Below are 24,900 nucleotides of genomic sequence, written 5' to 3' on the forward strand. Positions count from 1 at the left end.
ATACAGCTTGGAGTAAGACAACATGCATGAAGAGGATGATGTGGACAAAATACTCATTTGCCTAATAATTGCGGGTATCGAGGCTCGCTTTGATTACGTATGCAGTGATGTTCGAGGCCTCGCGGGCAGTCCGTACCACGTAACTGATTCAGTAACTAGCTCGCTGGTTCGCGCCAGATTCGAAATAAAATGGGCAGCAAAACACAGCTGATTTCCCCATCACATTGTGTTGTGGAATTGGATTACGTACGTGCTACATAGTTAATTGAGCATTTCTTGTTCGATGGAACCAGCAAGGAAGAGTTTTTTTTTAATCTCATCTCTTCTAATAAAGTATGCACACAGTAATAAATATCACAAATGATAAGCACCATAATATTATTAAACAACACTACAGATGTCACGGCGAGTGAGATGAGCCGTGTGGAAATAATAAAGGAGGATTCAATCGCAGGCAGTAGTGAAGGTGTGAGGGTGGTTTATTAAACACAAAAGCATAGATGTACAAACGGTAAACGGAGAACTAAACTATACTGGGATAACTAAACTACTGAGCCTGAACAAGAACACGAACCTGAAGGAAGGGAGACGATGGTACATGAAGATAACAGCAGGGAGAACACACAGATGAAGCAGGGTGGATACACAGACGGACCAGCAACTACAATGACAGAATACGCGACTTAAATACACACAGAGAAACATACGGGAGATTACACACAGGTGGGGAACACAGCTGGGAGTAATCAACAAGACGAGACAGAGGTAAAACTGAACACACTCCCATGAGACGCAGACCTTCACAATAAAAGATGGCGGCGCGAGCAGTCGCAGCGGCCCGGCGCTCTCCTCAACTTAGCAGTTTTCTTTTTATTTTGTGTATTTTTGTTTCACTTTTACTCCGATATGCAGGAGCACATATGCAGTACAGTAAAACTGAACTGCTTGCGGTTCTAAACCACAAAAACCTGCACACCTTTGCTGACAATGACTGGGACTCAATTCCCCCTGAGATCCGGAGGGTCACCGACTCTAATTTCACCATACCACCGCTGAAGTGGCGTAGGCGACGGAGGCACAGGAAACAGAAGAGAGGGAAGAGAGCGGGGCTGAAAGCTAGGCTACGTGCTAACCCACACGGACCGGCTATTCCGAGCCTCTTCCTCACCAACTCACGGTCACTAAATAACAAGATGGATGAGCTACGACTGCGGATCACCTCACGCTGTCTGGATTACTGTGTTATGATCATCACAGAGACTTGGCTGGACTCTTTTACCCCAGACACTGCGATTGAGCTAGCGGCCACGCCACGTTCAGAGCGGACAGGAACAAAGAGTCCGGTAAGAAACGCTGGGAGGTCTGCTAGTGTTTGTAAACAATAACTGGTGCACCAACAACACAGTTAAAGTCGTTCACTGCTGCCCGGACATAGAATACATGATGGTTCAGTGCAGACCCTTCTACTTGCCGAGAGAGCTCACAGCGATCACAATAATAGCAGTTTATGTGCCGCCGCAAGCTAATGCTAAGTCAGCCATGGAGCTACTCCAGCGCTCCATTAATAAACAGCTAACAACGCACCCGGACTGCGCTGTGATCGTGGCAGGAGATTTTAACCACGCAAACCTGAAATCTGTCCTGCCTGGATTCTTTAAAAACGTGAGCTTTCCGACGAGGGAAAACAACACACTAGACCAGGTCTACACCAACATCCCAGATGCTTACAAGGCCACCCCCCTGCCTCATCTCGGACTCTCTGATCATCTCTCTCTGTCCCTGATCCCTGCTTACAAACCTCTAATTCAAAGACAAAAACCATCTGAAAAAACAGTACGAGTGTGGACCGCGGAAGCCACCACGGCCCTACAAGACTGTTTTGATAACACGAATTGGAGTGTATTTGCAGAAGGATCAGACTTGGAGGGCCACACATCTGCCGTACTCTCATACATCAGCTTCTGTACTGAGAGCGTAACAACAACAAAGACTGTTAAAGTGTTCCCGAACCAGAAGCCATGGCTCAACAGTGAGGTGAGAGCCCTACTAAGAGCACGTGACAGCGCCTTCAAATCAGGAGACCAACAAGTCTACAAAGAGGCATGCCAATCTCTGGTTAAAGGCATAAAAAGCCAAGCGCAAATACAAACAGCGCATCGAGGAACACTTTAACACAAAGAACTCCAGAAACATGTGGCAGGGGATCAAGACACTCACTGGCTACAAAGACAGTTGCACACAAACCAACTCCCCAGACATCACCTTACCTGACACCCTAAACCATTTCTTCGCCCGCTTTGACCAAGAAAACAGGGACACCATCACCCATCCTGCCATTACAGAGAGGGACGACACTCCCATCCAGCTGGAGCAGCACCAGGTCAGAGCCACACTGCGCAGAGTCAACGCGAGGAAAGCAGCTGGTCCTGACGGTGTAGCCGGTAGAGTGCTTAAAGCATGTGCAGACCAACTAGCAGAGGTTTTCACCACCATCTTCAACCTCTCACTGCTACAGTCTGTAGTACCATCCTGCCTTAAGTCAGCCACCATCGTTCCAGTGCCCAAGAAGAACACAGTGAGCTGCTTGAATGACTATCGTCCAGTTGCTTTAACACCCATAATTGCCAAATGTTTCGAACAGCTCATCATGTCACACATTAAAGCTGCCATCCCTGCAAACCTCGATCCACACCAGTTTGCATACAGGGCAAACAGGTCGACAGAGGATGCCGTAATAACAGCTCTTCACACAGCCCTCACACACCTGGACTGTAGTAACACCTATGTGAGAATGCTATTTGTGGACTTCAGCTCTGCCTTCAATACAGTTCAACCCCACAAACTGGTTAATAAACTAAGCAACTTAGGACTCAGCAGCTCACTGTGCAGCTGGATACTGGACTTCCTGAGCAACAGACCCCAGAACGTAAGAATGGGAGAGCACACCTCCTCCACCCTCATTCTGAATGTGGGTGTCCCACAGGGTGTGTCCTCAGTCCCCTCTTATACTCACTTTTCACCCATGACTGTTCACCAATCCACACCAGTAACACCATTATAAAATTTGCTGATGACACCACTGTCATAGGACTGATCGACAACAACGATGATTCAGCCTACAGAGAGGAGGTTCAGCATCTGAAGCAATGGTGTGACGACAACAACCTGCATCTGAACACAGCCAAGACCAAGGAGATGGTAATCGACTTCAGAAGAACAAAGCGTTCTGAGCACTCTACGCTCTACATTGATGGGGAGGAGGTAGAAAGGGTAGAAAGCTTTAAGTTCCTCGGAGTCCACATCTCGGCCGACCTTACCTGGTCCACAAACGTCTCCCACCAGGTAGGGAAAGCACAACAAAGGCTGTACTTCCTCAAGAAACTACGTCAGGCCCAATTACCCCAAAGACTGCTAGTAAACTTCTACCGCTCCACCATTGAGAGCCTCCTGACTTACTGCTGCACACTCTGGTTCAACTGCTGCACTGCGGAGGACAAGAGGAAACTGCAGCGGGTGGTGAGGGCAGCAGAGCGGGCAGTTGGCACTTCACTAACTCCCCTCAGAGACATCTATACTGGCAGACTTCAGCAGAAAGCCAGCATCATCATCAAAGACCCCTCGCACCCTGGACACTCACTTTTTTCCCCCCTTCCCTCTGGTAAACGCTACAGGTCCATCAGGTCGAAGACAAACAGACTCAACAGAAGTTTTTACCCACAGGCTGTCAAACATGCCCTACCTCCACCCTGATTGGAGGATAACTGCACTGCCAACACTCATGGACATTACACCTTATTTATAAATCGTACTTCTGTTTATACTTCAATGCAACCAACACCCTTACCTCTTTAAACTGTATTTATTATAACATTATTTAGTATAGTTCCAACAGCACCCCCCACCCCCACTCAATGTGCAATATCATCCCCCCGCCACACACTCAATGTGCAATATCACTGATCACACTGCACCTCTCAATGCACCTGCTAGTTAGATGGCATGTATGTGTATGTATATAGATGTAAGCGTGTATGTGGAAATATGTGTGTGTGTATGCATGCACGGATGCAAATATGTATATATACATATATGTATGTATGTGCGTGTATGTTTGCAGGTGTATGTATAACTTGTACATATCTTTCTTGTGTAAATGTAAATTTGTCATTGTGTAAATACTTACGCTATTGTGTACTTCACACACATGGAGAGATGCCAAACTGCCTTTCACTGTTCTTGTAACAGTGACAATAAAAAGCTATTCTATTCTATTCTATTCTATTCTATTCTATTCTAAAACAGGAAACAAGAACACAACACAAAGACGCAGACTCGACACAGAGATAGACAGAAAATGACACATGGAACTTCTTGATGCATTCTCAATCATCCAGGAAAGTAAATCTCCAAAAGTTGAATCTGTTCATCTGGACGTAGCGTTTTGTGGGAGAAACGTTTCGTCACTCATCCAAGTGACTTCTTCAGTCTCGAGACCCTTCAGAGACTGAAACAAAACAGAAAATAAGGAGCAAAAGAGTCCAAACCAGTCCAAAAAACACAAGAAAACAGTTCAAGAACAAAGGAAAACAGATCAAAACCAAAACCAAACCATAGCTCAATAGGAGTCCATGAAAAGTTCAGGGGGCCGACCCGGGGGTCGACAACACAAGGACCAAAACAGTTCTGGAGGCCGGCCGTGCGGACAGCAACTGCGGCGACGAGCAAACAGTTCTGGGGGCCGACCGTGCACAGGGCAATGGCGGCGACGGGCAAACAGTTCTGGGGGCCGACCGTGCACACGGCGGCGGTGCAGACAAAACCAATCAGGCCGGCCACTTGGAAGACAGGTCCGGAGGCCGGCCGTGAAGCCAGCGGTGGCGACGAACGTCCTTCGGAGGCCGGCCTCGACGGCCATAACGCCCAACTAGAGGCCTAGAAAACGGCAGGCAGAGGCGAGGCAGAACAGGACGAGCTGGGTCCCATGATGGTGTGGCAACCGCAGGACCAGACGAGGCAGGACCAGACGAGGCAGGACCAGACGAGGCAGGACCAGACGAGGCAGAACCAGACGAGGCTGAACCAGACAAAGTCACAGAGGCTGTGCCAGGCGTGGATGAAGACACAGAGGCTGTGCCAGGCGTGGATGAAGACACAGAGGCTGTGCCAGGCGTGGATGAAGACACAGAGGTAGAACCTGACGGCAGCGGGGCGGCTGCGGAACCTGAAGGCAGCGATGCGGCAGGCGACGATGCGGCAGGCGACGATGCGGAGGCTGCAGGCGACGATGCGGAGGCTGCAGGCGGTGAGGCTGCAGGCGGTGATGTGGATGCTGCAGGTGACGGTGTAGAAGTCGCAGGGAATGATTCAGCAGGTGACGGCTGAATAGACTTCCCCGGACTGTCAGATGACATGAGGATGTGCTTGCTGGGTCCTCCAGGACCCCCAGCAGACGAGGCATGAGGCTGGACGGGCAACTCGGGCCCTCCAGCGGACTTGGTTTGAGGCTGGACGGGCACCTTGGACCCACCAGCTGACGAGGCATGAGGCTGGCTGGATTCTCCCGAACCCCCAGCTGACGTGGCTTGAGGCTGGACGGGCTCCTCCTCCTTACAGATCCTGTAATCTGATTTCTGTCTTTTAGTTTTTTAAAAAGTGAAGCGCCACACAGTTTGTGTCATTATCCAGATGTACATAAGCATGATTACACAGGTACTAGGGGTGGGTTTTGATTATCAATTAAAATCGATTCTGGATTGTATAACGTGATATCCATTCATTAAAATCCTGAATCAATTATTTAATATAAATGTATTTTGGCCCGAAACGCCAGAATCTCAGGTTAAACCTCACAAAATTTTAACAACCACCAAACAGCTAGAACATTAAATGAGAGCAGGAACATGGATTCTGCACATAGATGTAAACACAAAGCGCGGAGCCTCCGACGGATCGGAGTCAGTGAGATGTCGCCTTTCTCACCCAACGGCACGTACGCGGACACGGTCGGGGCTGAAAACCGGCAGCTCGCTGATTCTGATGTTTCGGCGGGTCCGCGCTTTGTGTTTATGTCCTTTTTGCGCTGATTCTAAAGCTGTTAGTTTTATCTCTCTCCAAACAATATTGACCGAACCAGCAGCAAAAGAAGATCCAAACTGCGCTTCACATAAACAACAACAACTCTTACTTTTGCTGTTTTGCTTCCACCACGATAAAATCACACTTCATGCACAGCTCTCTCTCTCTCTCCCTCTCTCTCTCTCTTGGTGTACTTCAAGAACCGTCTAAAATTCTGTTTTCTTCATTATTCGCTTGCTTGTTATGCACAAGTCTACCGTTGTTTACAGTGTTGTCGGCCGCTGTTTTTCTTTCTTTTATTTACTTCCGAAAAGAAAGCCTCATTTCTGCTGTTCAATACTGAACAAATTTAAACTTTTTACAATTATGCAAAATTGCAAAACGCTTAATTGTGTCTCTAATCAAACCTCTGTAACTTTGCTCTGCTACACTTCAGCAGCATCAGGTAATGTTCATGTGTTGATTAATGGTTTTCTTTTGTTTTTGATGTACTGCAGAATATTTTTATAAAATCCCAGGCCAGGAAAATCGCCTTCACGTTTTTCTGTGTTTTATCCTCAGTTACTTTGACACAAAGGCATCTGCTGTGATGCTTACACCTTTGATAAAGTCTCGAAAGTGTCAGCTTTCTTTTTATAGATATAAAAATATAGAAATGTACTGATGCATGATCTGAATTATAATATTTCTGACTGTCTGAGGCAAAATTTCCCCGAATTGAATCGAATCGTATATGAAATCGATTCTAGAAATCAGTGACGACACACAGCTACACAATCATACCAAAACTCTGTCCTGATAGTTTCCAGTTTCTCTTTTGTAACAGACATTACTGAGACAATATTCGGGATAAATAACCACGAAAAAAATGTATTTATTCAGTTTAGAGGTTTACACATCACATCATTATAATCACAGAGCCTGTTTCACTTGAATCGTCCACTTGATGGCGCAGTAGAGCAAATGAATCATCACAATGCTTCGAACCATGAGTCGACCAGTTGGATGGAAAGCTTCAGTTCATCACAAGGCTTCATCTCACCATCACAAAACAGAGCTACGTAAACAGAACAAACATGAGAGACCCGACTGCAGTCGTCAGCAATGCAGCATAATGGAATAATCTCCCAATCTTCGCTAAAGTTATAAACTGCCTCCAGAACCCAGTTAAGGTGCAAAATAATCCATTCAATTAAAATAGTGATGCAGTTCAGCCTTTTTTTGCTCAGCTGAGCCTTCTCTGTTGCTTTGTGGAGCAGCCTGCGTCAGTCACCCCTTTGACATGTCACTCACTCATCTGGTCATGCACTGTGGTCTCATAAGGAAACGCAACTTTTTGATATAAAGTTTTTCTTGTTCCCGAATACAAATATTTTTTAAAGCATTTGTTTGAAATAAATATTCGTAAAACACAGGTTATTTGTGCTTTTCGGAATACCATATTCTGGTTCGGCTCCAATAGAGAACACACAGGAACCAAAGACCTCTAATGTTACAGGAACCACAGCAAACATCAGTGCTGTAATATTACAGACCTTTAACACATCCTCTAAACCAGCGGTGCCCAACACGGACCGGTCCGATCTGTGACTCGTTTGGTACCGGGCCGGGGGGGTTAGCGTTTTTATCATTAAACTCAGTTTCACTGGGTCTTTTCCCGTGTGTTATGAATAAATCTTCTTTTTGGGGGGGTACTGATTTTATTTTCTTGTATTTATCCACGACACCTTAAAGGTCAGTCCGTAAAAATATTGTCAGACATAAACTGGTCCGTGGCGCAAAAAAAGGTTGGGGACCGCTGCTCTAAACTACAATGTACTCATATTCATGATGTGTGGTAGTAAAGAGTTTCTAATCCCAAAGAAATCAAATATCCTGATAAATCCAACATGGAAACATCGGAGGAAACTGCTGCATTCCGGATGTTTCTAAAACATCTTTTTATTTGGTCATGAAATCGAGCGCTACTGATGCTTTGGACCCAGAAACCAAATCAGTGGCTGTGAATGTCACCTCTGTTGAGCCAAACTTGAACTCTAGTTTGACTTTCCGATTGATTCCTCCTGAAGTATCAGGCATGTCAACATGGAGCGAACAAATTTCCTCCACTCCCACTTCATCCACATACTTTGGATTTTTTCTCTCTGTACGATAAAGACTGATTTTCATGCTTGTCAGATTTGCTTCTGATGGATTTAAGATGAACTCTCTGGTTTCATCCCAGCCAACATCTTCACCTTCTTCTACAAGTTTCCTGAAAATATCACAACAATTTTTTTCCCCAGAAACTCTGAATTTCTTGGCTGCTCTGTGTTGGAAACTCTCAGCCACAGCAAACCCGTAAGTAAAGGCAGATTTTCGAGATGTCACCAGCCCTGGGTTTCTTCCAAACATCACAGCTCCCTTTATGATCGCTTCCTGGGGCCTAAAAGGACACAGAACTTTACACTGATCACCAAACTGAGCAATAACATGATGACGCAGAATCTGGCTTTCAGCATAGCCCCCCACTAACAGAATGTACTCGATGTTTAGATCTTTCTTCAGGATTTCTCTGAGGCTGTTAGTGATGCCCTTCAGACTCTCAGCAAAGAAAGACCTCAGTCTCTCTTTGGAGATTATGATGGATCCTTCATCCCAGGAAACACCTCGCACTGACTCAAAGAACTTTTCTATTTCCTGCTTTTTCTGAGCCAGTATTCCCAGGTTAAATGGACATGTAATCTGAACATCATCAACTACCTGTTTGAAATACAGAAAATCATACATTATCCTCTGAACCTCACTGGGAAAGTTTTCTTCATATTCATCCCAGACGCCATGACTGAAGATTTCTCTGAGGAACTCTTTGAATTTCCTGTCCACAGCTTGTCCCCCCAAATCATTTCCTGAGGACTTGTGCAGCTCCTTCAGGGCTCCTCCATACAGGACTTCATGAACAGTGATGTCAATGGTTCCACCTGCAACACACAGGAAGTGATGAAAGTTGACTTCCTGCAGCAGCACACACAGATGTTTCCAGCGTGTCTGTGGATGAATGTCTAACAGAGTCGCATACAGTACCTCCACAGTCCACCACCATTAACTGTGTTCCTGGAGACTGATCCAATGGTCCTCCATCATGGTTCTGAGTGATGAAGCCATCAGCTGGCAGCTTCTTACACCAGACTGAGGCTGCCTCTGGTTCCAGTGCCATGATCAGCTGGTGCTGAGTTCCTTCTGTAATGATTCCTGCCTGGATATGAAAGAAAACTTAATCCTCTGAACATTTCAGGATCTCAGAGCTCTCTTAATAAAATGATGTTACCTGAGTCGCAGCTTCTCTCATGAACTGCTTTGCTGAAGGATCCCAGATGGCAGGTACAGTCAGCACCCAGGTGAAGTCAGAGGCTGTGAACTTCCTCCCTTCTGTGTTAACATTGATAGTTCTCAGAGCGTCGTCCTTCAGGTATCTCAGAGCTTCTGTGAACACCTTCAAGGCCTTCATTGACTTCCTGTTTGCAGCTGTAATCACCACATCTCTGCTGAGTTTCTGTAGATGATGGTAGTGTGAATACACACAGTTATCAGTTTAGTGTTATTAACCTTAAACCTTTGTGGACTAATGTCAGGTCAAAACCACATAGATATCTATCTGATGTCCCACAGAGCAGACAGGCTTGATTTTATCACATGAATCAGTTCAAAGTGTGAGACGGTCGTTAGTGTCTGTTTGTTCCTCTGGTTCTTTCATTTACATTTAATCTCCACTGACAGACGTTTGTATGAACTTATAACACAACCTATAATAAATGTAACCTTCATGGTGTCACTGCAGGCTGATTTGAAACTTTAACACATGAGTTTGCTGCACTAACAAAACTTTTAATGCAGCTTTCTAACTTTTATCCAAGTGATCTGTCAGTCTGCTGAAACAGTGTTTTCAGCTCCTCAGACAGTCTCAGTGTGGACTGAATGGACTCTTCAGGGTAGCTTTTATAACAGACATGTTTAAACACTTATTCTTATTCATGTCATTTACATAAGTGTAATCATTTCCAGCATATTAAGCTTCAGAGATTTTTACTTACTTTTCCATTGAGTGCCATCTTGAAGTTTTCAAAGAAGTAGTGTTTCTTTGCTTCTTCTCTGTGCATGCGGATATACACTGCTTTAGCTTCATAACCAAACTCGATAAATTCTTTGTCTTCATTAAACAGAATGCAGGTTGGAGTCTTTGGAGTGTCCAGTCCGAACTTTTTACCCCACCTCTTCAAAAAGGGATCAATTTCTGCCTCTCTGGGTGTCAAACTGAAGGCATATCCACTGTATGTGGTGCCAAAGTCTATGGCTATGATGAACAAGTAATTTATTGCAGAAGCTGGACCAGCTAGCCAAGAGGAAAAAAAATGGCAATAAGCATCAGTAACAGTTCATTCATTCTTCATCTTTTATATGTATAGACCTATCTTCTGTTTTGTTGTTGAATTTTAAATCATTTTTCAGCAGGTGGTTCTGTATGGCACTCTGTGGTGAAAACATTCTTTCAAAAACATTAGTGTCAAGCTTGCCTGTCCTTGTCTGAGTTTCAGTGTGCGTGTTAGTTCCCGTTTTATATTCTTAGTCCTTGTTTCATGTGTATTGTGTTCAGTTTTGCATCCCCTGTCTCGATATGTCTAATATGTTCCCATGTGTCTCCACTTATCTAATATCCCCTTAGTATGTATATTGTCTCTATTTTCCACTCTTGTTTATTAGAGCTGTTTTCTTGCCCATGTCCCTAAGTTCCTAATGTTCCAGATTTCTAGTGTTGTGGTGTTCTTAATTTTTGTACTGTTTTGACAAACAGAATCAGGGTGGAGAATCTGCACACTTAATAACAATGTTCCAGTGGGACTAAGGTTCAGCAGGACCCAGACCCAAGCCCAGGCACACATGCCATTTTTCTTGTTATTGTTATTTTATTTAATAAATTTATCTAATTTTGTTAAGCCACTTATCTTTAGGCCTTATTACTAGCAGCCTGGTACAAACCATTATCTATTCCTATTTCTTTGGTTGAATCTAGAAAATAAGATAGCATTAACATTTTGAGCGTAGTTAGAGTTAACAGTCAGAATCAGAAAGACTTTATTTATCCCCAAGGGGCAATTTAACATACAAGAGAGCAGCATGACGTTGAAGATAAGGACAGGACATAAACAGGCAATAAGAGTGAGATAATAAATACACAGAATATACAGTATATACAGTTTTAAAATTAAAATGTTTTAAAATTAAAGTGACTGAAAGGTGACTAAATAATTGTAAGTGAGTAAAAGTGAAGGAGGGATATTAGCGCCCTTATGTCAAACTGGGCGATTTATGACCCAAATAAATTATTCATGAGCTCAGGAAGTAATAAAATATATTCATAAAAATATGATTCTCATAAAATTATGATATTTCATAAGTCATTAATTTTCCAGAAATAAATTATTTGATTATTAAAAAATAAAGTTTTTATATCAAATAGCTTTCTTTATTTTTAAGCCATTAAAAAAGTTTTTACTTTTTATGCTTAAAAAACGCCATCTGTTGGTGGGTCAGTGCGTGTGTGCACGCGTGCGTGCGTGCTCGCGCCTGCCTGTCTGTGCACACCCGTGCGCGTGCCTGTGTCTGGGCCCTATTTTCATGAGAAAGTTATTTTCTATTATTTTATGGTATTATTTTGGCACCCCAGCTGCCAGAATATTATTGTTTGTTTAGGATTTTTTGTTTACGGTGTACTTAAATAAGTAAATGGTGAGTCGAATTTTTGTCTGTTTTTCTATTTTTGCTGATCCGAAAATTGATCAAATTCGTGACTTAAAACCGTGATCCAATCCGAACCGTGAGATTTTATATCCGTTGCACCACTAGTTTTCAGGGTTTTTATCGGTTTTTAGCATTATTTTGTTATCGTTTTTATCGTTAACTCGGTTTTCTTGGGTCTTTTCACGTGTGTTATGAATAAATCTTTTTTTCGGTACCGGTACTAGTTTTATTTTGTTGTATTTATCCGCGACACCTTAAAGGCCGGTCCATGAAAATATTGTCGGGCATAAACCGGTCTGTGGCGCAAAAAAGGTTGGGGACCGCTGACGTAGATGCTAAAAATGACAGCCTCAACATGGCATTTAATCTGTTATTAGACTCAATTGGCTTCTCTCAAACTCTAAAAGAACCCACCCACCACTTTAATCACACTCTAGATTATGTTTTTAACATATGGAATAGAAACTGAACATTTAACAGTGTTCACTGTCGCAGATAGATTGATCAAAACAAGTGATTACTCTAGAAAGAAAATTTAAAAAAAAAATCAATAATGTGGAAATGTTTAAATATGCATTTCTCTTGTCACGGTAACTTCTTTAGATATGACTAAGTATGCAAATTAGTTGAATGACTGGGGACGGGAAAAGAAAAATAACTTAAGTTTCCTGTCTGACTGGATGAGTGAAGCTTGCACTGAAAGAGAGTCTGTGACTGTGTGAGAAGAATGGCTTGGCAAAATACAGGATAATTAAATAAAGTGGTCAGGTCTGTGACTAAGTCCAGTAGTCCAGATTTGGAAATTTAGAATTTAGTGATAGATTGTTGTTATAACGTATTTAGAAAGAGCTTAATGAGAATATCAATGGTGTGCAAAACTGTGTGGCTTTTAACAAGATTTCCTGTGTATTTAGCAGGTGAAATCATGTCAGTTGACCTCAGACTGTCAGGACGCTGAAGAACCTGAGGCAAACCTTTTCTGTGATTAAGATTTTTTGGGTTGTTGTTTTAGTGATGGGTTGATCCTGGCAGTTAGGTTTGGGTTGTATTCTTATTTTAATAGAGGGAGTTTTATTAAACATGGACATGTCTACAAGGGGCTTTTAAAGTAGTAACAGTGCACTTAGAGAAAACCTGTCAGGTGATTATGTTTTGTGCTTTGATGAGCTAATAATCAGCTCTCTTTTTCTCATTTTTGTTGTAGGCAGGCCTGAAAGATTGAATTAACAGTGCTGTAAACATTTTCGGGAGAACAAATTTAAGGTGAGCTTTTCCAGATTACAATGGGCTGAGGAAAAGGCTACCTGTGGGGACCTGATCAGGTTGTAAGTCCCTGTCTAAAAGGATTGCAGTGAGTGAATCCAGTCCAAGAGCATAAAGAACTCTTTTTCTAAAAAAACAAAAAACCAAACAAAATAAAACAAATGAATGAGCTCATGTTGCTGAGGGTGGAGAATCTGATTATTTGCGTGGGAGTCTCCACTATCAGCAATATCTGGTGTGAATAGGGATGGGTATCGAAAACCGGTTCTTGTTGAGAACCGGTTCCCACTTTTTCAATTCCTTGGAATTGTTTGCCATTTTGCAAACGATTCCCTTATCGATTCAGTCGCCCGAATGAGCGCCACCACCACGTTGCGGAGCGTCGGAGCGTACCTGGCAGGAAACACGGCGCCTAAGCGGCTCAAACGCTTAAAAGTTTGGTTATACTTTACGAGAACGGATGACAACAGGGCAACTTGCAATACTTGCAAAGTAGATATTTCATTAAGGGAGGAAACACTACGAATATGCAAAAGCATTTGCTCACAAAACACGCGATGAACTTAAATGAATGTCTTTAATTCCGCTCCGGACTCGTGAATCTCAACCCAGCAGCAGCAGCGGTAACGTTTGCACGTCATCTCCCATTAATGCGGCAGGTAAATAATCAATTAACAGTGCATATTATGTTAGCGCGATCTGCTTTATTACAAAACCTGCCATTGTGCATTTAGGTGACCATGATGAGAGAGACAGACAGAGTCTGGCTGGCGCTCGCTGGCAGTTGTCGCTGCAGTCTACCGGTAGCATCTCTTTTCAGGCCCGAATGTCACCGAGCAGTGACTAGTTTGTGGTCAAAACCTTGCAGCCATTTGCCACAGCAGATGGTAAGTGAATGTGTTTAATTGTAGGCAGGGACATTACTGGATATTCTTGTGTAATTGCCACAGAATAATTTATGTTATACTTTGTTATTGCTACAGAAGAATATTTATTTTATTATTTTACGTTTACAATTTTCCCCGGGGACCCTGTGACACCCCATTGAAGAGCCGTAGGCTGTGGATCTCTTAAGATCCCACTGTTGGGTTTGTAAGGCCATGTTACTCCTAAATTTCTATCTTGTTGAAAGAGAAGATATAAAACAGTTCTAAGCTAATCGACCTTAGTGTTCTCCTTTTTAAAAACAAGAATCGATAAGAGAATCGATAAAGAATCGAATCGTTAAACAGAATCGAAAATGGAATCGGAATCATTAAAATCTTATCAATACCCATCCCTAGGTGTGAATGCATGCGAGTGAATGTGTGTGAATGGACTGTGACTGGGCTGACGATGTGGACTAAAGGTTGGACTGACTTGACACTGACTGGACAAGACAAAGACTGGACTAAGGTTAGGATGAATAAATGTTGACAAACAATTTAAGCTTGCCGGCGAGAGAAAGGGGATGCTTTGCTTTGTTTTGCTTTTGGCAGGGGACCGAGGGTTTTTCCCTTTAAAACAGTAAATTATTAAAAAGAGCACGATCAGTAAGGGTATGTGATACTAGCTTGTACTGGAGAACAACAGGAGCAAAGTAAGGAAAGCAAATTCATTTTGGTTAGCTCTGATAAAGTCAAATTAAAAGAAGTACCATGACACTCAGAGGATCAATGTGAAATTAAAATATGGGAAAATTTCCATGAAGCACATGACTGATAACTGTTCTGTCTTAAGTTTTGTTTCTTATAGCACAGATTGGAACACAGTGAAAGAAGGACAGCGGGGAGAACTGAGTATGAAGTGTGAAGTTCAGGTTAACACACAGGTTTTTGAGTTGTGTGCGTCGCTAAAGAACTGTGAGTAGACGTGGAGCCCTGCCTGGAAAGGACAGTTTTAGTTTTTTATGCCAATTAGACATTTAGTGGATGTAGAAGTGCAATGTGTATTGACCTGTTCGCTATGTGGCTAGTTCATGCTACTAATGCTACTTGTTATGCTACATACTTGCTAGCTGTAAGCTAAACCCATTTGGTGTTTTGGGATATATTGTTGTTGGGTGTATTGGCAGTCAGTGTCATGTACTGTAAGGGTTTGGGAGTAGTGTATGAAACTTGTGCATGTAGATGTTCATATAGGAATTCCCATTTGTAGTTCTGGTGAGATTCAAAGAGAGCTGATGGATCATAATTCATGACTCAGATGTTTATTACATTCAGTATTCTGTATATATTCAGTTCACAGATCACACCCACACCCCTCACCACTCTGTAAGCCTGCGGTTGCATTATTGTGTTGCTGTACTGTGCTGTTAAGCTAAGGAATTAAAGTAAAGACGTATAACCTTTATCTGGGTGTCCTGTGTGTTCTGACCGACACCCCAAGGTGAAAACCACTGCTATTCAGCCAACGCCTATACAGTCCTGGGTTCAACCCAAATTAACATTTTGCTTTGTCTTTGCTTAGCAACTAGTGATGCAGAAGGTGTTAAAGATAAGCATGCCATGAATAAGTCAACAGGAAACGTGTGGGGGGGTGAGACGGTTGAAACAAAAAATGTTGCAGATAACGTCTAACTGTCATTTTTGCATGTTATGCATCTGCTTGAAGCGAAAAGGGGCGTAAACCCTGATAGACAAAAAATTTGGAGTGTGCTTTCTAGCGGAGATTTATGCTGATATGGTGATGGTGTATATCTTACCCTGGGTGTGTTTAATAAAATTAAAAGTGTTGCTCACACACATAAAGAACAGTGAGATTAAGTAAATTTAGATTAAGTAAAGATTAAGTAAAGTTAATATAAAGGATAGAGCCCAGAACATGATATTTTGAACCAACTTTGAATAATTAAGGGAACAATGGATGAACACAGTAGATTATTGAGGTGTAGCAGAGAGAGGCATTTTGTTTCCTATTCTTTACAGGAGAAGATTCCAGAACCAGAGCGAAACCACGGAGGGGTTGGCAAGAATCCAGAAGCCAACCATCAGAAAGGGGGACTCAAAAGAAGCACAGAGCACAGAGAATTGCCCAGTTTCAGGAAATTTGTTGTTTAGATTGAATAGTTTGTACGTTTTCTATGTTATGTACATTGCCCAAGCACAGTGTTCAAGCCGGATATGTGCTACCCGTTAAAGGGGGCGAAGAAACCAGGACTAAGTTTTAAAGATGAAACGGGTTAACTCTATAGAGGATGTTTCCAAAGATTGACAAAATAATCTAGGACCTTTTACCAGAAAAGCTAATTTTATATGTTTGGAGTTTACAGTGAGCACTGAGGGAAGTCAGAAGTGGGTTTAAATTGGGATTCTGGGTAAAAAAGGGGGTGTAGGAAGTAGATTTATGGCATTTCACATTTCACAGGTGCTGTCCTAGAGCTTGATTTATTTGTTGTGGATAGAAGTAATTATGACAAAATAATAAGGAAATATTGAAAACATACAACCCATTGAGGGGACAGATAGGGTTGGGCAATTGAAAGGTTTCATTTTGTTTAGCATAATCTCTTTTGTTATATCTTAGCCTTTTTACATTCAAGTAAACTTAATGGGAGAAATTAGGAATTATGTCGTGTTTCTTAGGACGGAGAACTGTCATGTAATTAATATATTCTTAGTGCTTATTTTCTGATAATATTGTTCTATGTACTTTAATAATGAAGGTTTGTAAAGCAAGGCCACTTTTGACTCAAAAACTAAGTGCCCAGCCAGACTGAAAAACAGGAAGTTAGGGTAGAGCTATACAAGCATATAAATTAAAACAGGAAGCCAGACAGAAAAAGAGGAACTAGTAACATATAAGGAGTGTTTGTATCGAAACTGTGTGTGACGTGTAAAGTACCAAAATTACACCTATATGAGACACATTTTTAGATTCCAATGTTAGAGATTCTGCAACTGGCGTTGGGCTGTGCAGGGCTCTCACTTCCGGAAGATGATTGAATACAGAATTATAAATGTTTTGACCACTCTGAGTTGGGTTTTCTCTTTTCTATCATGGGGATCAAAGAATTGGGTTTTAATAAGACTGAGCTAGAGACTGGAGCAGAGGTTGTAGTAGTGGTTGTTGTAATGAAGATTGTGGCGGTGGCGGATAAGCATTAAGCTGAAGTTGTTCTAAGCCTCAAGAACATGAGGAAAACTGCTGGACGGGATCAATTGAGCCTCCAGCGGAAACAGGAACAGGTGTGGAGACGGGCTGTATCCTGGCTGACCTCACCCTGGGGCACCGGCATGGGTGCAGGGATGGACCGGACACCAGTCACTCTCACCCGGGGAGTAGGTACGGGTGCAGTAGTGGACTGGTTCACGGCCCCGCTCACCCTGGAAACCAGGACAGACACCGGCAACGGCTGGGCAGCTGCCGTTCTCACCCGAGGAAATGGTACGGGTGCAGGGGTACGCTGGGCATGAGCTGCCCTGGGGGCAGGCGCGCGAGTATGCAAAGGAGCAGGCTCAGAAAAAACAGTCTTAGAATAGGCAGGCTCAGGGTTAATATATACCGGGTCGACAAAAACAGACCTATCAAAAATTAATTTTTCCCACCACGTTTTACAGTCTTTGTTTTTAGCAGTTTTCGAAGGGTTTGAAGTGTGTGAATTGTCCTTAATTAATCCCCCCTCCAGGGAGATGAATGAAAATCATTTTCCCAGTCAATATCATCATCCAGCAGGGACGCACCAAAAGGATCAGAAGTGAATTTATTGTTTTTTTATGTCTAGAGAAGTGGGTGAAAAACAGTCATTGTAACTCACCACCATAGGTTGCTCAGTAATGTCCAGTTTATGGTGGCTTCCTTCGAGCAGAGAAAGCGGGCGGAGCGAGCAGCTGAGCCTCTGGCATGCAGAACGGCAACGCTGAGGCTGGAACGTGAGCACCTGAAGTCACACGGACAACTCTGACCTGAAGCGGGCGAGGCTTGGATGCAGGTGGAACAACAGGTGGGGACTTTCAGCAGCTCCGGGGACCTCTGAGAGCCAGCTGGGTCCCACGGAAAATGCGCTCGTATTAGCTCGTATTAAAAGGGAGACTTTCCTTCCCACTGTCGCCAAAGTGCTTGCTCATAGGGGGTCATATGGTTGTTGGCTTTTTCTTTGTATCTGTTATTGTACAATCTACTGTACAATATAAAGCGCCTTGAGGTGACTGTTGTTGTGATGTGGCGCTATATAAATAATATTGAATTGAATTGAATCATACAGGTTAAATCGGGAGGAAAGTTTAGTGGCCAGGATATAATACTGCAGAGTGTTGAACGCTGTAAGGAAACTGGAGTGGGTCCATCAGGGGATCTGTGGCTCTTACCATGTGCTGTTTTATGATCTTCTCCATGGCCTTCATCAGCAGGGAAGTGAGGGCCACAGGACGAAGATCATTCAGAGACTTTGGGTTGTTTCTTTTGGGGATGGGGATGACTGTGGAGTGTTTCCACAGCTGGGGGATGGTGTGACTGTCAATTGAGTGTTGAAATAGAGTCCGGAACGCACTTCCTAGTTGCCCTGCACAGTGCCTCAGAACTCGACTGCTGATGTTGCCAGGGCCGGGTGAGCTCCTCTCCCTGGTCCTCCTGAGGGCTCACACCACGTCCTCAGTCCTGAAGGTGAGTGCAGAGCTGCCAGGTTTGAGTGAGGATCTGGACTCCTCAAGCTGGGTGATGTTGCCCGTCTCAAATCTGGTGTAGAAATCGCTGAGGTCGTCAAGGAGGGAGGAGGGGTTGCTGCCCTCCACCTGGATGGTTCTTTGGGTGGTGACCACAGAGGCCATGGTTTTTAGGCCCTGCCAGGCTGAGCAGAGGTCCCCTGATGTGACTTTTTTTTTCAACTGTTTTATACTCCAGTTTGGCAGTTTTTATGGCCCTCTTGACCTCCCTGTTGACCTCCTTTTAATCCAGTGCAGAGCCGGTGAAGAAAATCCTCTTTTTTTATTAAGGATTTCCTTGAGGTCCTTGGTGATCCAGGGTATGTTGTTGGGGTAGATGTAGACTGTTTTTGAAGGGATAATGTTGTCAACACAGAAGGAGATGTATGATGTCATTGTGTTGACTTGTTCATCAATGTCATCAGAGGGAGAAAGAAGGCTGTCCCAGTCAGTGGCTTCAAAACATGCTTGTAGGGTGAGGATACTTTCTGCTGTCCACTCCTTGATCTTTTTGCTGATCAATCCTCTTGATGACTGGGGTGTAAGCAGGGGCCAGCAGCATGGTGTGGTGGTCTGCTGAGCCGAGAGGGGGGAGGGGTAGGGCTTTAAATGCATCTGGTACAGAGCCATAGCATTTATCCAGAGTCTTCCCCTGACGTGTGCTGCATGTAACATACTGTTGGTATCCTTTAAGCGACTTGTCAGGAGAACAGTGGTTGAAATCACCCAGGATCAACCCAGGAGAGTCCGGTGATAATTGTTCCAGTTTGTACAGAGTGTTGGTGATGTACTCTGTGACTTTAGCTGCATCAGCTCTGGGGTGGATGTAAACCAAGATGATGAAAAGCTGTGGGAATTCTCTGGGGAGGCAATAGGGGCGCAGGGAAACAGCCAGAAGCTCGATGTCTGTAGTGCACAGCTTCTCCGTTACAGTGACTGTAGAGCACCACCAGTATTTTACATACAGACGCATGCTGCCGCCATGTTGCTTCCCGGTGCGTTTGCGGTCTCAAGTGAATATAAATGCTAAAACTGAATATATTGCATAGTGTTACCCCACTCCACCATTAACAAATGGTTCAACCCATAGCGCGGACCGGCTCTTTTCTTGTTTGCAGTAGCAACCGATGCCTATGATTGTGCCAAAGCACATTTTGAACAACACCATGGGAATTTAAGATTTCACACAGGTGGTTGGTTGTTACACTCTGGAAATGGAATGATGGTGAGTGTCATTAATCCTCTGGGATCCACGGACACGCTGCACCTCCAAATCACATGACTGACTTAAGCTGACACAGCAACAAGCTGCAGCCATGCTGAGTCTTTCAGCCTGTGTTGAAAGTTCGGACTTCAAAGTATACACTGGTTTTTACATTTTAATTACAGGCCATTAAATCCAGAGTTATGATTAAAAAAAATATATATATAAGCCTTTTTTTTTTCTTCTAAATACTGTCGTCACGTTTTTGTGTCGGTGTGTGTGTGTTCTTTTAAGCTTTTTCTAAGGACAGCGCAAAAGCCACCTCTTTCCTATTGGTGGAAAAATGTACCATGTCGACCAATAAAAAAAAAAAGTCAACACCTGGGATTTGGCTATTTAGGAAGAGGGGAAAGTTTTAGGACTGACGGTAACACCAGCGAGACAGAGCGAGCGAGTGAGAGAGAGTGTGTAATCGTTGTTTTGTTTTGTGTGTCAGTGAGGGCACTAATGAATGTCACAATGGCACATTTGCAATGTAAACACTGTCATCAGGCAGAAAACCAGCGGAGTGATACACCTCCTGTTGTCAGGCTTGCAGGTTTATTCCTGTGGTGGAAAAATTTTTTTTTTTACTGGCACACACAATTTGTGGGGCATCTTATTGCGACACCTGATTGTTCTCTCATTTTAGTTTTAGTAATATTTTTAAATGGTTGTACAAAATTAAAAAAAAAAACAGCAGGTGTATTGGCTGCATTTTTAGATAAATAGTTGTATATGTTAACAAAATGTGTGGATAAGTTTTCAAAATGTACTATTTATATTTGCATTTCAAGTTATATAAATAATTTACTCAACATCTCTTTTTTTATAGTAAAAAAATACTGCTAGGAGTTTTTGTGTGATTTCAGATCAGTAATATTAATACAGTTTGTCAATGAACAAAATTAATTCAGACGTGAGGTTGAGCTGAAAAGAATGATACCAAACAAAGCAAAGGGGAAAAATAAAATGAAACAATTTGAAGGTGAAATACAAATTTAAAATCAAATGGTGTCAAAAATGGCCGGTTGTATTTTGGACCGCAGAGGGTCATCTTCTGTAGCTTTCTGGATTTTATACTTATCGGGCTACATATTTATTTATTATACAGGCTACACAGTACATGAAGTCAAAACTCACATGTTTTATGTAACTAAAGTGTTTATTATGTGGGCTACAGACAATAAATCAGTTATAGACTATTTACATGAAAAAAATGTATACTTTCTGCATTTGAATCATTTTAACCATATGTAACCACCTGCATATGTGTTTGGAAAAAAAGCCTTTGATTTTGCCACCCCATTTGATTTCTTTGCCACCCTCATGCCACCCTAAGAAAATTTCTCTAGATCCGCCTCTGCAAAGATCTGGCACCAGACCTGAGGAATGCATCTGGACTTTCACCTGATCCATCTACTGTTCACTAAACCCTCAGAAATGGCATCAGGGGGGAGGCTGTCAAGAACCCACTTTTAGGGAATTAATATGGGAGAAAAAGTATACCAAATTACACAAAAAACTGGACTGAAAATTAGTGATTAGGGGTTTTATTGATGCTCTGTTATAGAGATCTGGCCTACATTTCAGCCAGTGGTGTTCGATATCTTGTGAAAATTTATGGAATTATGAAGGCAGAAAAAAAAGAGTTTGATCCACCATGAAAAACCATCTGGAAACCCTCTGACTGGCAAAGAGTTCATTTTTGAAGGCACTCTGGACAAGTATTCCTTAAAAAGATTTTCAAGAAAGAAGAGAGCTTAAGCTGTGAAAAGACTACAGCCAGTCATAATAAGTATTGATTTTAAAGCTCATTAGAGTCATAAAGAATATTTTTGCTTAAAATATTGGATTTTTGTACATTGTACATATTTGTGATACACTTTGTATCACTGTAATGAAAATAGAATAGCTTTCACATGATGTGGTGTTAAGGCAACATTCAATTTCGCCAGTAGATGGCAGTTGCAGTTTGGATAACAGAGTGACTGGTCCATTGAGCTCTTAAAACAGAAGTAAAATAAGGCTACATTCACACTGCAGGTCTTAATGCTCAATTCCGATATTTTGATCAAATCTGATTTTTTTTGTCTGCTCGTTCACACTACAAATAAAATGCGACAGCAAACGCGTTCTAGTGTGAACCCTCAAAGCGGCCCGCATGCGCAAAAGAAGATGTCACACACAACGCGCTCTGTTTAGACCCAGAGCAAACAATATTGTTTGACTGATGGCCCTTAATATAAAGACTTCGGACTTTACGTTTCCCAATTTTTGCTTTAAGTTATTCTGTTATTTACATAATAATGTAGATGACCTAATAATGATCCTTATTGCAGTTTTAGAGGAGCGGTGCTTCAAAGGATAGTTGCAGATTTCTGTCAGAATCTGCAGAAAATACAGTACAAATAAAATGTTCACGTTTCTCCAACGTTGTCTTCCCAGCAGTTTCACCAGATGGCCAGGAAGCGTTCGCGATGTCTTCTCGGGCACTGATAATTGGCATCTGTGTTGTGTCAGTGACGTAAAAGAACGCGACATGACCGTTCAAACATCAGTCGAATATATATATATATATATATATATACATATATATTCAGTACCACATACGAAAGTGACCCAGATTGGATTTGAAAATATCGGATTTGTGCCGTTCACACTGTCATACCATGATCGGATATGAGTCGCATAGGGTCAAAAAAATTGGATTTGATGCGCTTTCGCCTGCAGTGTGAACGTAGCCTTAGTTATTTGTATCGCAGACCAGTCATGGTAACAGCAATAGAAACTGAAAGTACCACAGGACTGTGTTTTAGGATAATAAACATTAATGTGCATCTGGATGAACATTGTCTTACTTCAGTGTGTCTCACATGCATTTGGTTGCAGAAATTTGGAAAGACAGCCAAGCTGAATTTACTGTATGAGAACCATATCCTTAACCGTAAGTTATAGGTATTCACAGCTGTTAACACAGAAACATTTAACAAAGCTACTGTACCGACCTTTGATCTTTAAGCTGTATCCACCTCTGACACGGAGTTGCACTTGTTTCTGTATCAGAATGTTTCCCTCCCTGCTGTAGGCAGTGCAGGTGTATGTATCTGAGTCTGTGGGAGTCTTCAGGGTCAGAGTGAGGTCTCCAGTTTTCAGATTCTTTTTCTTCATCTCAGTTTGGTCTTTGTAAAGCCAGTGCTGTTCTTCAGGACAGTCATAGCCAGTCTCATATGCATGCACAATCCTGGTTTCACTGTTCTTCCACTTAACCATAACATCTCTAGGTAAGTGAACGATGGTCTTGCAGGGCAGCTGGACAGATTCAACCCCTAAATCCACCTCCACCTGGTACACTAAAAGGACAAAAATTCTCAAGATCAGAGAGCAACACCGATAAACATTGCCTCATTGTGAAGTCATTTTTCAGTGTCAATGTTGAATTTCTAGAGAACATCTTCCTGACTTCATCCTTAGACTCACTTTACTGCACAAAGTGACCTGAAAGGCTTCCGTTTTTTTCAGTGTACCAACTATTTAAATACCTAGAAGTTTGCCTTCAGCTCCTTTTAGTCAGCTGTTTTAAACTTCAAACTGTCAGGCTCTGAAAGAATTTTGTGTGGATACCACTCAAGAAGCCCGAATAGGACACATTAAAAATCACATTTATGGGTAGTGTAGTAGAGACTCACCTGACATGAAATAGTGCCGAAATTTATATAAAAGACTCCCAGAAAGGACAAGAACAACAATCAGAAGAACTAGAAGAGTTTTGGCCCAGGCTGGAAATCTTTCTGTGGAGAAACACAAATACAACATGACCTCTGATTTCTGAGCTGTATCTATGGTAGCGTTGGGTTTCACGCCCACCTTTGACCTGCAGCTGGATGTCGCTCAGTCTTTCTTCTCTTCTTCCATCACTGATGGAGCATGTGTAGTACCCACTGTCAGTGAGTTGGGGTTTTCTAAGAGTGAGGCTGAAGTCTCCAGTATATAGAGCATCAGGCTTCATTGATGTTTGCATGCTATAATGCTGGTTTTGCCCTTGAAGATCATCTTCATATTCTCTTCTCAGGTGGACAATTGTTGGATTGAGGTCATAGCGGCTCCAGATCACTGTGGGATTTTTCTCAGGTATCAAACCAAAGTATCGACAAGGCAGCAGGACAGACTCCACTTCCTCATAAACCTCCACCACCTCAGCTACAGCAAGCCTGGAAACTGCACACAAACACTAATTAACAGCATACATCTTGAACAGCAGTTTAAATTATCTTACCGTATGATGTTCATGGATAACAAATCTAATTTGTAAATGACTTCAACATTTCAGAACTATTTCTGTGAGTTTGTTGTTGAAAATATAAAGCTACATGTTTTTCATATGTGGATTTATATTGAAATATGCATATTTTGTTTGTTTGTTTGTTTTTTACAAGAATGACCCATGAATGAGGATTTATAAAGCTTCAAAACTAATGTCATCAGATTAGAGAAGCAGGGTCAGAAGGAGGGAGGATATCTTACCGTAGAGAAGGATCCCCAACTCAGCAAACATCTTAATCTTCCTACAGAAACTACACTATTCTTAAATGAGTTTCTTACTAAACTAAAAACTTATAAAACACTTTGATGATATGAGCTCAAAGTCAGTCAGTCTTTGCTCTGCTGATATTCAACTGGCAGTCAGAAACGCACCTTCAGTTCAGGCTATTTCCAAGTAAGCAGCAGCTGGAATGTAAAGAAACCAGCTTAGCAGCTCTGACTGAAAAAAACCCCAGATCAGATTTCCTCTTCATCTTGATCTCTCTCCTTTCCACATTGATGCAATCATACACTGATCAACACTTCCAGCTCAGATCACTTTAAATTATTTTTTTCTTCATTACACTATGTCGCTGAGCACTGTTAGTTTTCATACCAGACAAA

At 42.4% G+C, this 24,900-nt stretch overlaps 1 protein-coding gene across 1 annotated transcript; it reads right to left on the minus strand.

Moving 5' to 3' along the window:
* Positions 1-8,004: 8,004 nt before the first annotated feature.
* LOC116316398 (heat shock 70 kDa protein 12A-like) lies at positions 8,005-24,634 on the minus strand. Its single transcript, XM_039608172.1, has 8 exons — positions 24,499-24,634; positions 23,842-24,192; positions 23,664-23,765; positions 22,983-23,327; positions 10,146-10,444; positions 9,383-9,607; positions 9,139-9,310; positions 8,005-9,035 (listed from the first exon to the last, which is right to left on the minus strand). The coding sequence occupies exons 1-8, from the start codon at positions 24,527-24,529 to the stop codon at positions 8,017-8,019; spliced, it is 2,544 nt and encodes an 847-aa protein (XP_039464106.1). The 5' UTR covers positions 24,530-24,634; the 3' UTR covers positions 8,005-8,016.
* Positions 24,635-24,900: the final 266 nt, after the last annotated feature.

Source organism: Oreochromis aureus, linkage group 3 (genome assembly GCF_013358895.1).
Source record: "Oreochromis aureus strain Israel breed Guangdong linkage group 3, ZZ_aureus, whole genome shotgun sequence".
NCBI lineage: Eukaryota > Metazoa > Chordata > Actinopteri > Cichliformes > Cichlidae > Oreochromis > Oreochromis aureus.